Source organism: Corvus hawaiiensis, chromosome 15 (genome assembly GCF_020740725.1).
Source record: "Corvus hawaiiensis isolate bCorHaw1 chromosome 15, bCorHaw1.pri.cur, whole genome shotgun sequence".
Classification (NCBI taxonomy): domain Eukaryota; kingdom Metazoa; phylum Chordata; class Aves; order Passeriformes; family Corvidae; genus Corvus; species Corvus hawaiiensis.
This window is the reverse complement of record NC_063227.1, coordinates 20,292,466-20,309,531: the sequence shown is the minus strand read 5'-3', so window position 1 is coordinate 20,309,531 and position 17,066 is coordinate 20,292,466. Positions and strand designations below refer to the sequence as shown.

The 17,066-nt window shown below is 45.1% G+C and overlaps 1 protein-coding gene across 1 annotated transcript; it reads left to right on the top strand.

Moving 5' to 3' along the window:
• Positions 1–1,200: 1,200 nt before the first annotated feature.
• NPM1 (nucleophosmin 1) lies at positions 1,201–13,898 on the top strand. Its single transcript, XM_048320066.1, has 11 exons — positions 1,201–1,364; positions 2,073–2,152; positions 5,015–5,134; positions 5,889–5,982; positions 6,716–6,819; positions 7,281–7,342; positions 7,803–7,857; positions 8,977–9,066; positions 9,989–10,090; positions 12,489–12,563; positions 13,550–13,898. Exons 1-11 carry the CDS (start codon positions 1,301–1,303, stop codon positions 13,586–13,588), a joined length of 885 nt encoding a protein of 294 aa, XP_048176023.1. The 5' UTR covers positions 1,201–1,300; the 3' UTR covers positions 13,589–13,898.
• Positions 13,899–17,066: the final 3,168 nt, after the last annotated feature.

The window sequence follows — 17,066 nt, the reverse complement described above, 5'->3', positions numbered from 1 at the left end:
AACCATCACTCAGGTAATCTCTGATTTGAAAATGTGGATGGTATTTTTCAAATAGGAGACTCTACACTCGAAACTAAGCTGGATGTATATTCTGTGGAACTGTATTTGATGTTTGCAAAGGGGCCGGCTTTGTGGAAGGGTGAGGAAGGGGAATCTTTGACAGGGTAAGTTTCATTTCCCACTGCGTCAGTTATTTTTCACTTCAGTTTTTTCATTTTCAGCAACATCATTTAATGTTGCTCCTTTATGAATGTGAATGAAGGTAACATGACTAAAAGTTATACATTTCCAATCAGTGGAGAGACAAGAGCACCAAGAGCCTATATACTTTTATTTTTGAAGAGTAAGAGTTCAGTTAAGTGTGAGATTAGCACACAAGGGACCTGACTTGTGCAGATCAGCCCCCGAACACAATGGCCTGGAATGAGGGATGGTGAATCCAGCCCAGGGCCAGTGATAGGCTCCCACTGCTGAGGCAAACAAGTCTTTCCAGGGCTGGTAGCTCTAACTATAAAATAACCCCGTGACTTTTAATTTTGTTGTGACCGATTTCCCCGTGTGCTAATTTACATCAAAAAGTGGTTTGCTCCCATCACACACCAGCTTAAAAGGGGGTTCCCAGCGTTGTTGTCCCCGTCCTTCAGAGCCAGTGGCACAGGGAGCAGTAGCTCGGGATGGGAGCTCATCCTAACAGGTAACGCACAGGAAAGGGGCTGCTTTCGTTCCTTTATTATTTTAGTCAAAGATGACAGAGTGAGGAGAGCACGTTCCACTGCAGCAGAGCTCTCCGGCTAGCGGTCCGTGCCAGGACCGGGGCTGTGGCCGCGCCCCCATCGCTGCGCCCCACGTGCTGCGCGGCCGTGCAGCGGAATGGCTGCGATCCCCCCATCGCTGCGCCCCACGCGTTGCGAGGCCGTGCAGCGGAGGACTGCGGTTCCCCGCGGCTCCGGCTCCGGCTGCGGCTCCGGCTGCGGCTGCGGCTCCGGCTCCGGGGCGGCTCCGGCGCGGCGGGACCGGCCCGGGAGGGTCCGGGGGGCGGCCCGGGACCCCTCACACGGACCCGGCCCCGCGGCGCCCCCTGGCGGCCCGCCCGACCCCGCGCGCGACCACCCTCCGCACGCGCGAGTGCGCGAGTGCGCGCGTGCGCAGGAGCGGAACGGGGGGCCGAGGGGGCGTGTCCCGCGCGCGGCTCTCGCGAGAGCGCGAGGCTATATCAGCGAGTGGGCGGGCACGGGGCTTCCTTTAGTGCGTGTCCGCCCGCAGCGCAGCATCCGCCGGCCAGTTGCGCCCCAGCCCCGCGATGGAGGACAGCGCCATGGACATGGAGAGCATGGGCCCCCTGCGCCCGCAGACTTTCCTCTTCGGTAACGCTCGCCGCTCCCGCGGCAACGCTCTCCCGGGGCCCGCTGGCTCCGTCGCCCCCGCAGGCCCCGGGGCCGGGCGCCGTGCGGGCGCCGTGCGGGGCCGCGGCCTGTGCCGGCCGAGCGCCGCGCCTCCGCGAAGGGGAAGGGGAAGGGGGGGCTGTGTCGGGGCCGTTCCCGCGCCGCGGCCGTTCCCGCGCGCGCTCCCCACGTGGCGCGCGGCCCGCACGTGGCGGGGCCCGTCCCGCTTTGTCCCGCGCTTTGTTCCCGGTGTCTCCCGGCCGTTCCTAAGGACGCGGCGCGCTGGGAGCGCCCGCGGAGCACATGGCAGCGCCACCGGAGGCGGAGCACGTGGAGCGCCTCGCGGCCGCGCGCGCCTTTCCGCCCATGGCTCCGGGACAGGCCGGGCCGCCCGCCGCGGGCGTTGCGGAGCTGGCATCGCCCCGGGCACCGCGAGGGACGCTGGGCGGGGGTGGTCTTGAAGCTGCTGGGCTTGAACGGGCCGCGCGGGGAGCTGCGTGGTCGGCAGCAGGCCGCGCGCTCGCCTGGGGTTTTCCTCACCCCACGTGTTCACTGCGTGCGTGCCCAGAGTGCCGCTAGTTCTCTGTGCAGGTACAAGGCCTGGGAGCACTAAGTTGCAAAATAAGTGGTTAGCAAATACCTGCGTCTTTAATAAAACAGCAGATGTATAATTGAATTGTCTTCTTACAGGCTGCGAGCTTAAAGCGGATAAGGAGTATCAGTTTAAAGTAGATGATGAAGAAAATGAACATCAGTTGTCTCTGAGAACGGCAAGTACTGTTTGGTTTTTAACTTTACGTTTTTAATGTAGTGGTGTGCTATGATGCAAGAAGTGAGTTTTTTAACGCGTCGTTTATTTCTCCAGTCTTAATTCTTCTAGAGATAAATGTTTTGTGAATATGTTCATAAGCATCTCTTATTGGCAGTGGAGTGTATACTGTAATTTCAGATCTTTTCTGTATTGAAGACGTTTCTCCATGGATTTTTCATTGTTGACAGCAAGCAGTGCAAGGCTGGAAAAGGTTAAGAATCAACTCACAGTAGGTTAATCAATACGTACTAAATAGAATTAAATGCCAAACCGTACATTCAGGCATCCCTAATGCAAATAGTGCAGATGCTACAGGAGCACAGGGGAAGGATGGACTTACAAGACTCATACATAGGCACACTTCTGTAGACTACTAGAAACTTTATTTTGAAAACCATTTCAGTGTGTTCCCAAACATAATTCCAGTTCTTGGTCTTCCCCAGAAGTAGATAATAAGTAAATCCAAATAAGAGGGCAAAAGGTGTATGTTTTGATTTTTGTCCTTGGTTTGCCCTCTCCAAGGATGTAACTGGCAAACCCCATCTTTCAGTCAGATAATTCATCTGACAGACTCCTGGAGAGTTCTTGTGTGTCCTTGGAGCTTTCTGGTGCCACACAAGTCAGACACACTATTTCAAGGCTTTCGTTCTGGGTAGCGGAACAATATGCCTCAGCTTCAAAGACAAGATATTAAAGAGTTACAGCATCTCTGCTGCTTATTGCTGTGTTTGTTTAGATACAAAGAGACACTTTGATACCTGGGAGCAAGAGAGTCTTTTAATTGTGGGTTAATTCCTACAGCAGAATTGCTTCCTGGAGGTCACTTGCATAATAATGATCCCTAAACACTTCATAGTGTTACTTAAAACACTTCTGTGTTAGTTATGTGACTCATGTGTTTTCCATCCTTGTGTATTATGAAAAGTGCAGCCTGGACCTGACAATGAGTAATTTGTTCTTGATTACAATTTCTTTTGATGGAAGAATATAACAATAAAGTATGTATGGGGAAGTCCATATGCCAAGTTCTTGTATCTGAATGCTTGTTATGCAGATAAAATTAGTGATACTTCGATTGTATGATTTTACCCAACATTCTTTTTCTATTTTTTTAATTTTTTCAAAATTTCTTGTAGCTTCTCTTCTGATGTTGTACACTGTGTGAAGGATGAAGCAGATCGATCCACAGTGCTACTTTGTTGTTAGGCTTTTGGGGGGGATAAAGTCTTTAATTAATAACCTCTTTTCATAGAACAAAAAGGGATGATACACAGGAGAAATGGGGTTAAGATAACAAAGGACAAACTAGGAAATGTTTGAGAGACTAAAGAGTTAAAAGGTCTGGGATGTGGTTGCAAGCAGAAAATGCCTTGTTGAGCATAGGAAGAACTTACAGAAAGATAAGGTGTGAAGGTAGCAAATACCTGAGGACTGATCTGTGCTCTTGATAAAAGCCCAGATGAGTAGAAGTGCCTGTTAACATACAAGCGTGGTGATGGATTTGGGCATGAGGTACAGCAAGATGGGGAGAAAAGGGGGTAAAAGTGAAAAGGGATGGGTGGATGAAGGAGGTAAAAGTGGTGTGAGTTTCTGAAAATGTCCTAGTAATAGCTAACAGGAGTGGTCACTGCCTCATTACCTATTTATTCCGTGTGCATTCCTTCAGTGTAGAAATTTAAGCACATACATGGATGCTTGCCAAACACAGGAAATAAATGAAGAGTAAGTGCTGTAGTATTACTTGAACTGGAGCAAATGACAGGAGTAGTAGAGGGTGGAGGGCATGCTCTAAAATTTTTGTCCCACTAGCTGAACAAGTCAGTGTTGTTGACAACACATTTAAAAGGCGAGATCAGAGCTGCAATTTCACCTCTTTAAATTGCTAATAAAAATCTGCCAGAAGTAGTGAATCCAATATTCTGTTTCCCAGCCTTCAGTCTGATACATCTAAGTCTGAACCATTATAGCCTCCTTAAAGCTCAGCTCTTGGAGAATGGAAACTTGAGTTGTATGCATCTGCCTGAAGTATTAACACCCATGTCTCCTGTGGGGGTTGGGAGGCTTTTGTTGCATGGGCTTTAGGAAAGGGAACACAGAGCCTTGTGCACTGCTGTTGGGAATAGCTGTAGTACAAGGGATTCTTGATTTTCACATCTTCTGCATGTAGTCCTGTCTGAGAGGCCAGAGGTTCAGTGAACTGGAATTTCAGGCCTGACCAATGTCTTTCACTTGTCTCCTTGCAGCTATGAGTTTTGACTCTTCAGAAAGTGCCAGACTCTTACTCAGAGTAAGGAATCCAGGCAGTTGAGTTTAGAAATGCCTTGGGACAGCAGTTCTCAGTCCATGGTGAATTAAAGCAAAAGACATGTGCATAAATCACAGTGTTCAACTGAGCTGGTGTTAGACTTGACTCCTCAGTGAAGGTCAAGTAAGCAGAAGGTGCACAGTGTGATACAGGGAAGCGATTGGCTGATGGCAGGAAGGGGAAGGCTGTAGGCTGAGGTTCTGTGGAAGAGATGATGTGTATGTGCTTCTTGGACTAGCTGTAGGGCTGACTGAACTTGCCACTGCCTTGTTTCAGTGCAGTGATCCACCAGCAAATGACCTGATTTCACTGTCATCAAAACATGCCTGGAGGTGTGCCTTGGAAGTTCCAGTGTTGCTGAGAAAGAGTACTGGCTTGGGCTAGAGTGTGGTTGAATCATTAGTAGTTAGAAATGCACATTTCAGCATTCATTGATGCAGAACAGTGAATGGGGTTTAGAAGACTTTAAAATATTGGGGAAGATGCTCAGACTGTGCCTTGTTCTTGACTTCACAGGTTACTTTAGGAGCTGGAGCCAAAGACGAATTACACGTTGTAGAAGCAGAAGCACTGGACTATGAAGGCAACCCTACTAAAGTAGTACTGGCATCTCTGAAAATGTCAGTGCAGCCTACAGTAAGTGCAGAAACTTGGGAAAATCGACTGTAATATTGGTGTCTAGTGAGAAAAAAGTTAAAAATGGCTTGGGTCAACTGAATTTTAGTGAGACTGAACAGTGTGTTCAGACAAGTGTCTGTTTTGGTGGTAGTAAATACAAACATCTCTTGTGCCTGGTAGAGTTACTTTAGTCATCTGGAGATAATTGACTTGTTCAAATTACAATTACACATTTCATCTGTATATATCTACAAGTATATCCAAGCAGATTCATCTTAAAGCTGTGTTGCTTTCTTTAAACCCGGGATGAGAGCAATTTGTTTTTTCTGAAGGTCCCAAGCTCTTCAGGTGATTGCTCTTCTTTGTCACTCCAAGGGCAGGCACCCTCTTGTCATTTCTGCTATCTGGAAGGTAGTTTGACTCAGTTGCTGATGATGTACAAATAGAACTACACAACTCCAGGGGCAGGTGGGACGGATAATGTTCAAATTGACAGTGCTGCCAAGTGGAGTAGAAGCAAATGTGTATTGGTATGGCCTTGGAGTGCTTTAATGAGGATAAGCCATGAATGTAGTAAACCCCTGTTGGTGGCTTATTGACCCTGAGTTGACTCTGTAACACTCCCAGAGTATTCTGTCAGTGGGAACGTGGAGTAACTGTGTTAGCCATGGAGTCTCCAGCTGTTGGTGTTACTGTTTCCGCTTGGATGGAGTGTCTGTTGAGTACACTTCTCTTGGAATATTCGACTGAATAACGATGCTTTGTCCCACAGGTCTCATTAGGCGGCTTTGAGATCACACCACCAGTGGTGTTGAGATTGAAATGTGGTTCAGGGCCTGTTTACGTCAGCGGTCAGCACCTCGTAGGTACGTATGGCTGCTCACTGCTCTGTCCGGGCACCTGGCAGCACCAGCAGGACTCCAGGGGATGCGGAGCTGGTGCCTCCAGAAGTGCTTTTGCTGATACTGACCCTCTGAATCATAAAGTCACGTCATTGGTGGCATGGAGTGACTGTAGGGCAGAAGTTCAGAGGAGTGCTTGCATGCCTTTGCTTGCCACTTGTTTTGTATGGATAAAGGGGCATTTATCAACCTTGCAATTTGAGTTGTAATTCCTCCCCTTGAAAGTGGGTGTTGGTGTCCCACTGTTGGCTTTCTGCTTATTAGCTGAGTGTGAGAAGACTACCCATGAAATAGTTTTGATTTTTAGCTAAACTAACCTAGGACTAGCCTTCTGCTTTGGAGAATCATCTTTGATCTTTCTCTCTACTAGTTTTTAAATGTGTCTCCTTAGGAATGGAGAAAATGTTATTTTTAACTTTCTGTGGTCTGTTGTGTGTGAGGAGTGTTCCAACCAGTTGTGTGTGGTGATTGTTCACCCGTTTTGGGTTTCCCTGTGGTAGTATCTGCATGCAGTCAGCTGGAAAACTTCTGGTCAGTGGTTAGGTCACTAGTAAAAAGCTTCCCACTATCAGTTCAGCACTTCAGCAAGATCAAAGCTACTCAGTTGTGGGTGATGCTCTTTGTTTCCTACTAGCAGTCTTGCTTTACCTATTGTTTAATAAGGTGAGGTTTTTACACGTTGCCTTTGTTTTATCAGCATTAGAAGAAGAACCAGAATCAGATGAGGAGGAGGATGATACAAAAATTGTTAATGCTTCAACAAAGAGACCAGCAAGTGGAGGAGGAGCTAAAACACCACAGGTATATGGACTTGCAGTCACTTTGTTCACAGCATTTTCTTCTAGTTTAGTATTAGTGCTGCCTCTAGGAGTAAGTTAGGTGGCTTGCTATAATAAGTGGAAGGGGATTATTCTGTACTAAATTACAGAAGTGTAACTAAGTACAGAAAGCTCCCAAAGTTTTGCTGGAGGATGAATATAATGGCTACTTCTGTGGAAATTCTGTCCCCTGCAGTAACTGCAGGTTCTGGTATAAACATCAGTGTGTACTGCAGGAGTTTAGGTGCTGAAGGAAAGGTTTGTATGCTCAGAGCACATGCAGTAAACTTGTCAGTAGCTTTGGACTTGGCAGCTGTGACTTCCTGGGTTTAGCTAAATTGATGGAAGATAGTCTTGTAGTTATGCCACAAATATTTTAGATGACAGTTGCTCTTTATTACCACAAAATGGTATCAACACTTAACAGACTTTTCTTTTTAAAAGAAAAAACCAAAACTAGCAGAGGATGATGAGGATGATGATGAAGATGAGGATGACGACGATGAGTATGTATTCTTGTTTTGATAATGTATTTTGAAATGCAGGGTTAACTTTCAGAATATGAATTGTGTGACATAACTGGATCCTAAGTGAAAAAGCTGCTGTATCTTGGCTAGGGAAAAAGCATACTTGCCTTATTTATCTCTGCAGTGCTATCTAAATTAGTGTTATTCAGATATGTCATACTGGGTTATAATGCTTGGCTTCCTGTTACTCATTAACTCCTAACAATAGTAGTGGAAGTCCCTAGGATACATCCCTTCAGTATTGAAGAGGAGGGAATGCATGTAACTGCTTTAAAAGTAGTGCTTGCCCTAGCACTTAGCTGTGTGTTAAGGTATAAGGTAAACTTGGAAAGATTGCTTGCTTCCTTCATGAATAAAACATGTTACTGGGAGGGAGGGGGAAGATCAATTCCTAATGTGAATCTTGAGTTATGGTGAGTGACTTCCTTTCTAATTGTAGTGATGAGGATGACTTAGAGGATGATGAGGAAGAAATTAAAGCACCAATAAAGAAAGTAAGTGGCTAATACTGTGATACAACAGTAATCTGGCAGGTAGTCCCTTAAATCAATGAGTTTTAGCACAGCTGTCTGGAATGTGTGAATGGGGGATGGATTGGTTTTTGCACTTAGCTCAGCCTGTGTAAAGAAATTGTAATAGGACATGAGAACACTTCAATGTGAGTGTGTGTCCATCCAGTCTACGTTTTATTTCCTTGGCTGCAGAGGGGCGATGGGGTTTCTATCAGCACAGGCATGCAGCTCTCAGACTCGTGTGGGCCTGGATGGCTGTTGGGCAGCAAGCAAAATCCTGCTCCAAGCGCGCTGTGCTTTGCAGTTTCAGTCCTGCATGCTGTGGAAAGGGTTTTTTTAGCGACCTTAAATACAAAATGCTGTAAGTGGGTGAGCCTGTGGAGAGGGTTCACTGCCGGCGGGCAAGTGCTTGGATGTGCCATTCTGCCAGGCCTCGAGTGCCATCTGGTGGTGCAGTCAACGCACAGCAGGGCAGGGAGAAGGGAGGCATTTTCTTGTGTACCTTGGCTTGGGTTTTTGTGCTCATATCTACTGTTTGAAAACAAGTATTTAATGTTTTACTTCACCGTGTGCTGCTCTGTCCCTACTGAATTTCCATAGGTGATAGTGCACAATGGCCTGGTAAAGAAAGACAGTCTGAACTGCAGATTCTTGCTGTCTGATATAATCCAGGGTGACTGAACAAAATGGTCCCTTGATTTATATAGGAGTGTTAAGACTCCATATCTTAAATGTTTGTGTGGTGTCACGTCCCATGCGCATCCCAGACAATATTTCTGGATGAAATGGCAAATGAGGTAAGGGTTGTGTTACAGAAGAAAAGTAGCACTGAATGAGGTCATGGAACTGCAGTGCCACCAGGAATTCATCTTAAAGCAATATCTGCCCCCCAAGGACTGCATGTTAATATATAAGGAAAGGTGATCTATTTAAGGAAAATACAATGGGAGTCCCACACAGTTGTGTGGTATCATAACAGAACTTGTTCTTGGGTATGTTACTGCGCTGCACTGCCAGGTTTTCCTTTGGGTTCCTGTAATGTGCTATCTTGAGTTTACTTGCAGCTCATTTGACAGATTACCTTGTGTGCTTTCTTTTCAGCCTGTTCGTGAGGTTGCAGGAAAAAATATGCAGAAAGCAAAGCAAAATGGAAAAGACTCTAAGCCATCTACACCAGCATCTAAATCAAAAGTGAGTGAAAACAACTGAGAAAAACAAAGGTTTATTCTAGTGTGGAATTTTAGTGTTTCTTGCCTAATGGTAGCTTCAAACAGCATACTAACATTTAAGTGAAGTTTTTTAATCTTAATATAAAGCATGTTGAGGATACTGTTCACTGCTTCATGTTCTCTGTGAAACTCTTCAGTGATCAGTATATACCTATGACAGCCAAGATTTGAAATCAGATATACTGCCCTTTGGGAATATTGGTAAGTCTTTGGTTTGAAACACTAAATCTATTGTTTTTGTGCAGCACCTTGTACAAGAGGGTGACTGCCAAGTGTGTTTCCACCGGGGAACAGTTGGAGGCTGCTGCTGCTAAGGGGCTCTCATGGCACTGACCCACTTCAGGACTGACAGTTTTCTTGTTCAGTGCTGTGTAACCGTGTCCTGCTTCCTTGTGCAGCTTTTCCTTGCTGCATGTACTCAGACATGATGCCAGGAAGGTTCATTCAGAAATGAGCATGGGGTACATGGCAGGATAGCATCCAAAAAGCAGTGCAGGTGTGCCTTTTAAAGCATGACCTAATCTGGCTGCAGATGTGGAGTAAACTCATCACTAAATATTCTGGCTATTTTTGGTTCATTTCTGTTGAGAGAAAGGGCTTTGGAAGCACCTGCCCAGAAGCATAAGATACCAGCTATGCTAACCATAATAACTCCAGACTTAAAATTGTTCTTTTTCATGCTTCTGAGGAATGTGTGGGAAGCACAAATCTAGGTTTTGTGACTTTTTGAAAACTATATGGACTGTCAATGTGATAACTTGTTCTTCTGTTCCATATAAAATCTACAGTAGGTTCTAGTCTACTGTAACCTTGTTTTTACAAAATTTATCTTATATTCTGAGTAGCTTCATGTGCAAGTTACTAATGAAATGAATAATTTTCAGACTCCAGATTCCAAGAAGGATAAAACTCTAACTCCAAAAACACCAAAAGTCCCTCTGTCGTTAGAGGAGATAAAAGCAAAAATGCAAGCATCTGTAGATAAGGTGAGTTTTTGGAATTGGGGTTTCTCAGCCTTGTTTTTACAGTTCTGCAGATGAGAAGAATTGGATGTTTTAAGAAATTGTTACGATGTCGCTGATTGCTGTGCTGTTATCATCAGTATGTGTTGATGTTGAAACTTAGAGAAATGAAAACACATTTGGGGAAAAAAATGCCTCTGTACTCATGAGAAACAAACCCACTTTGTTTCCATATTCCTCCAGTAGTGCTGATTGGCAATTTGGTATTTCTTAAGTGAAGTGTCACCATAAAAAAAAAAAAAACCCACACCAAAACAAAACCAACAAAAAACAAACACAAAAAACGTTAGGTGATGTTTGTTCTAAAGATGACTTAACTAGTATTAGATATACATTTTAGGTTACTAAAGTCAAGTGCAGTGAGTTCCTCACACGCTTGGAATGCCTTGGTCTTGAAACAGTATCCTGGTGCTTGTAAGGCTCGGTAACTTCCAGAAGAGGGAGATAGGTGCTTGTGATAGGAGCTGATACTTTGCTAAGGACCTGAAAGCATTTGCCTTCTGGAGGGATATGGGGTTGAGTCTCCCTTCAGTGGATGCTTCACCCTTTAAAGGTGTGAGGGCAGCCACTTGTTCTGGTTGTTACCAGCTATGACTAGCACTTGGTGGTCACACTTGTGAGTAGTATTCTTAGCTGCTATTAAAGTTTAAAATAGAAAACTCAGTTCTAGGTTGGTTGGGTGTAGCAGGTGATTGTTTTCCTCCTTAGCCTGGGGTGGTAGTGCATGTGCAAGCAAGGGGTGTGTTCTGAGTACCCCTGTGCTCGTAGCAGGTGGGAGCGAGGACCTGACTGCTTGTACTCGGCTGGCTCAGAAGTGCTGATAAGGGTGCTAGGAAAAATGGTTGGTTTGCTGATGGGGTTTTTTGGTTCAAAGTACCCTTTTTAACCCCATACAAGGTCAAACAAAGGTTGCCTAAAGAATTAGGATCATCTTCTGCTTAGATCATTAGTGTTTTGAGGCTACTTTGTTCCAGGAATGCAGAACAGGATGGGAAGTGTTTAAATACGGGGTGGATGCAGAGTGAGCAATGACAGGCTGTGATGAGGATGGAAATGCACAGCCCTGGACTATGAGCCTGACATGATGGATTGAACCATTCTAGTGGGTCACAATAACCCCTGGATGCTGCTGTGGTGTTATAAAATGACTCAGAGGAGCCATGATTAGTGATGTTTCTGCAGTGCAAGCACAAGTGGCTGAGCTGCTCACAGTAGACATGTCCCTGCAGAGGGAAGCATGCAGAGCAGATAACTGGTAAAAAGAGCTTTAAAATACATTATCTGGTGCTGAAGAGTTTTTGCTGGGAAATGCTGTCTAAGCACTGTAGCAGGGAGCTTAATTGAATGTTTTTTCAAGATGGCGCTGGAGCATCCCTTAGTAAGGGAAGGGGTGTCTGCATTCTGTATACACAGGACTCCAGCTGGCAGCCAGCAGGCTAACAGATTTTTAAAAATCACTGGATTTAGAGCAGAACTCTTGTATTCAGTAGGTGTCAGGAAGCTAATAGAAAAGTATGAGGTGAGACAGTGGCCAAATCCAAGCTTTCTGGTTGCAGTATTGCAGTTTGAAATATTCCTCATGTTGCTGTTTCCTTTGAACAGAAATTGCTGCCTTGTGCAATGTGTTGAGTAGCAGCTCATTGTGCTGTCCTCGTTGGCATGGGATATTTCAACTGATACACCTGAAAATTTGGAAAGTATTTCTCTTGGGACATGGGGAAAATCAGTGTCTCCTAAAATAGCATGCTGTAGTATCTTCCCTGGAGATACTGGGAGCCATGATGGTAAACCTGTATCTATGAACTGTTACCTGAATCTGCCTTGCACACTGAGCATGTGCAAAGACAATTCCAGGCATTACAAGGAAATGTTTCTAGAACAGTTCTTTAAATAAATAGAAGTGGTGTACTAATGAGTAGTGTATTAGTGAGTTTTAAAGGATAGGTGGGAGGTCAGTTCTTGTTTTTGCTTTAGAGAGCTGAAGTTGAAAACCTACCTTTGAAGGGTAATCTCAGGTTGCATGCTGTAGTAAGAGTCCATTAATACAGAATTAGTTCTAGTTTATCTGTATAGCATGGGCTATTGGCTACAAAGTTATTTAAGTGGTGAATGTTTGCTGTTGTGCTCTTCAACATCAGCAAAGAGTCTTGGACAGCAATTCAGTGTGTAGCCACTCCTGTGAGAAATATCTGGGTATAGTAGAGAAGCAAACTTTCTAAAATGGTTTAAAGCAGATTAGTGTGGGAAGTTGCAAAGTGAGTTCAAATTCCACATGTGTTGCAAAGGGGTTCAGCATCATAGGTTATTTATTGGAAATGTTAAATGATCTGCAGACCCTAAAGCTTGCTTTTTTTCCATATAGGGTACTACCCTTCCAAAGCTGGAGCCCAAATTTGCCAACTACGTTAAGAATTGCTTCAGGACGGAGGACCAGAAGGTAACAGAATTCATCAGAGCTTGATAAAGTCCAAAAGCTTTTATAACCTGACTTAGGGATTCTTTTCTACTTAGTCTTTATAAGCTTTGGACTGTTTCAAAGGGTTGCAAACCACAAACAATACTTCAGATTAAATAAATGGGAATGGTTTTAAGGGTTTAGTTGGCTAAGATGGGAAAGCTAATACTTTATTACATTTTTCCAGCTTTTATATGGTTGGTAAATCATCTCTTGCTTTACTAAACCCACAGAATTTTCCTTTTGGCACCGTATTGGCTAAGGAAATGAGCTGTGGTTTTCCTTGCTGCTGAATTTGGCCACCTAGGCCAGTCTGCTGTTCAGCCCTTTGTTGGGGAGGGTGTCTGGGAGGGGGAGCTGTTTTGTGATGGAGATTATGGCATTCTTGCTACATTCTCTCCCAAAATCAACTGAGCTCTTGAAAGAGCGCAAGCCAAAAGGTGGTATCAGGAAGCAGTTTCTGAACTAGTTATTGCTTAACACAGACTAGGCTGAAAATGTGTCTTAGATTTCCCTATCAAAATTCCTTTAAGTTAATTTTTTTCCAGCGACAGAATTCCTTGTGCTTTCCTGCTTCCCTCAGTGGTTCAGAGTAGACTTGTCTGATGGACAAATTGATACGTTCTTAAAGGAATGTTGAAAAGCAGTCAGCCTCAGCCACTGGAGCTGCTGTGACATTAGCCAGGGTAGGCAGAGTTCAGCCAATATTTGCCTAGCTGGTCCACACCCATCCTCTCGCTCACCTTCACTGAGTTCTTACTGTTGTGACCTGCTGTGAGTAACAGTCTTCTAGCAGAAGGACCCAATGTCATGCTTTCAACTTGATTTTCTCTGAAAGGAATGCATTTTTTGTTATAATTTAATGTCAATTTTTATGGAGAAAGTGGAGATAGTAAACGCTATAAAATAATTTCAAAAATCATTTGAAAAATTGATTTCAATATCTAACTTTTTGTGTACACTTCCAGGTCATTCAAGCTCTCTGGCAGTGGAGACAGACTCTGTAAGAAAAGAAAACAATTTTAACAGTTCATTAAAATCTGCAGTCTTATTTCTGTAACCATTATTTGGCTGTTCTTTTTACAAATGCTGAAAGAGCTTTCCCTCCTGTGTCTGATAAATGTCATCCAGATTACCTTGCCAAGAATGTGTTGTCCAAAATGCCTGTTTAGTTTTTAAAGACAGGACTCCACCCTCAGCTTCATTTTAAGTATGTATGGAATGTTTTGATAAGGCATGGTGGTGGTCAGACAAATGGAAATGGTGGGGAGACTAAATGTATGTGGAAAAAATAAAATTTAGTATTTTAATAAAGTACTCTTGTTTCTTTTTTTATGGATCGGGGGAGTCTGCATACTGAACCCAGAGATAATGGGGCTTTAAAGTTCTCTGAGGAGCTGCCTCTGAGTATTGTAGCTGCTTTACCAAGTACACATAAGCTATCCTCGTGCGTTGTCAACTTTAAAAACAACTCAGTTCCATGAGCTTTGGAGCCACTGAGCAGATGATTGGTGAGAAGACTTAAGTGGCAAGCGGGGCTTTATTCTTGTCTGAAAGTGACCACTAATTATAAAATTGCCTAAAACAGCCCTTCCTGCATCTCAGTTTCTGACCTGCTTCATTGTGCTTTGGTTTATGGTTTCTCTTTAACCTGAGTTTATAGGGCCTGGGACTCCGCTTGTAAAATGCAGTACTTTTGATTTGGGGTTGGCTGGCTGTGCTGTTCCTCTGAGGAGCTGCAGAGTCTGAGGTTGCCTCACATAATGACTCCTGTGAGGGTTTTGTGGAGAAAAGAATTAGCTTGAATGCGGTAGGGTGTGCCTAGAGAGCTCTCTGAGCAACATCAGAGCCTGTGGATAAGTTCCTGGGAATGCTGAGACTAATCTCCAGCAAATCCAAGATCTTAGGTGGGCAGGTAGTCCTCTCGGGTCCTCTGCTCTTGGTTATGGCCTACGTGTGATGCTAAGAGGCAGAGGTAAAATTCTGGGCCATTGTCACTTGAAGTAAAAACCTCAAAAGGGTGTAGGGGCTTTCACATGAAGGAAAGCAGGGGCGCTGGGCCTTGAGGATGAGACTCCTCAAGGCTCCTGTTTAAATGTGTCACTTCCAGTGCTTGACTGTTCCATCTTGTGTACATTAACTGCAGTGAAGGGATGGAGACTGGAAGAGTACTAAGAAAACACTTAAACAGTTGTGTGGTAACTATTAAACTTGGCTTTAATCCTCACTGTGCTTGAGAATTAACACAACTGACCTGTGCTCCTCACAGCAGCACACCTCTGAGTGAGAGTAAAGCAGGCCTTAGCAGGTTGAGGTTTTCCCCACTTGAAGGACTTGCAGACTTGGGTCCTGCAGTGGTTGGCTTTGCAGGATGTGTAAGCACATACTGGGTTGTGCTGTTTGAGCATGGGGTCTCTTTTCCTGGGTGTTCTTTACAAGTTATGTAGGTAAGATGTACCATTTGGCTTGTAAAATTGCCACTGGAAATATTTTTTTAAAGTGCTGCTCTAAAACCCTTAGGTCCTATAGTTGAGATGCTGGGTGCAGTGAAAAGCAATGCAAGTCTCCAGAGGCAAATAGTTCTTTCTGGGAAGACAAAGCCAAGTGAAGTGCATGATAGAGAAGCAAAAACGGTGCAAGTCTTGTGTCAAAGATTCGTTTAAGCTTGAGTATAATTGCAGCATGTGAAATGGCAGAGTATAAGGGTTTGAAATGCCTGTTTTGGTGGGGTTATGTCAATAGATGTCGTCATATGCACAAGTGAGAGCAGATTTCCCTGGTGCAATAGAGTTAATGGCACAGACAGGCTTATTTAAGCAAAATTGCCCTCAATTTTGGCTGAAAGAAGTGAAAATTGTACAGTAATTTCAGCAAGAGACTTTCTAGCCAATAAAATATTCTGATTATTAAAGTTTTAAGAAAAGCCAGCGTGTTGTCTGTCTGTAGGTGACTGAGCAAAGCAAGTCTGGGGTGCAGCCCCACTGCACAAGCATTGCAGGGGGGCATGGAGCCTGCACGGGCAGCTCTAAAGGAAATCATTGCTGTGCTGGTGCTCAGTGTAATGTAGGTCAAGTTCAGGCTGCTGTTGAACATCATGAGGCATCTTTGAGGCACCCTCATGCCATAAAAATAGCTTCACTTGGCCCTAGTTAGCTCACCCACTGTTTCCTGCCAGTTTTTGGAGTCATGAGGGGTGGTCAGTGGCTGCCCACTGCCCCACTCCGGGCGGTGGGGCCATGTGCCTTCCTCTGCTGTTGTGCTGGTCACGTCTCCAAACCCTGGCTCCTTTGGGACTGGCCATCTGATGACTCGATGCAGCTGTATCCTCTTGGATATTCACATGCAGCTGCCAGTTCTTTTCCTTTGAACAGAGCCTCAAAGGTTGATGTAAAAAAAAGCTCAGATGTGAAAATACCTGTTGAAGAGACAAATACCAGATGTGGGTTGTTGAAGTACTGCTCTTGACTTTCTGCAGAGTTGAAACATGTTCTTGCCACGGTAATGATGGCAACAAAGCTGTAGTGTTTTGATAGCTGCGTCCAGGGTTCTAAGCCTCTGTGAGATCCTGGTCCTCGAGGAGGGCTTATTTGGGAGCATGGAGCTCCACAGCCAAATGCATTGGTGCTTTCTCATGCCACGATGGGAAAACAACTTCCCTTTAGAGGATGGTGAAACGCCTCTCCAGGTAGCGGTGCCTTCACCTCTCCTTTGTACGTGAATTTCCCCAGCTGCTGCTGCCTTTCCTGTTGCAGAACCTGTCTGTTCCTGGCTTTTTTCATGTTTCATTTCCTTCTGCAAGTGTTTCATTCCGTACAGTGAACAGGTAGTTGGTGTCCCCCTGCATGGGACAAAGGGAAGGCCACCCAGCTGAGTGGGTGTGTGCGACCATGCAGGGTTGGCTGCAGATAGAGCTGCTTCATATGGATCTACTTTGTCTCAAAGTCTCTGGTGTCTCTTGGCATCTCATTGCAGAAGAAGTGATAACAGAAGGATCCCATCCTGTCAGGAGCTCACAGTCTGCCTTATTCCTGGGGCTGTTCAGAAGTGCTTGTGGCCACCTTAGGTCTGTCCTGGGGTTCTGTTTGCCCCTGTGATCCAGCAAACCTGCCAAAGTGGCATTTCAGAGTCCAGGGGCTGTGATGAGTGCGAGGCTCTGATTTTGTCTGTGCTCAGCAATTGTTGCAGCCTTTGGAGAGAAGCAACTCAAGCATGGCTGGCAGGAGGGTGGGAGTGTGTGTGGGCTGAGGTAATGGAAAACAGGGCCAGGATGGGTGGCGGTTCTGGGCTTCTTGCCACCCAGACGGTCCCTCAGGGGCTAAGTTCATGCTCCTACCCAGATACCCCAAGCTATGTCCTGTCTCTTTTGCGTGTGTCATTACTGACTAGCAGCCAAACTCCCTCAGCTTTTCCTTCCCTCTCTGTGGAACCAGCACCTAGATCCTTACTGCCCTCGCTGTTTTCTCAAAAGGGCATTTAAGACTGGAT

Coding starts and splice junctions, on each gene's coding strand:
- NPM1 (XM_048320066.1), top strand. CDS start 1,301: ATGGAGGACAGCGCCATGGACATGGAGAGCATGGGCCCCCTGCGCCCG. Junction 7,343..7,802: donor GATGAGGATGACGACGATGA/GTATGTATTCTT, acceptor TTCTAATTGTAG/TGATGAGGATGACTTAGAGG. Junction 9,067..9,988: donor CACCAGCATCTAAATCAAAA/GTGAGTGAAAAC, acceptor AATAATTTTCAG/ACTCCAGATTCCAAGAAGGA.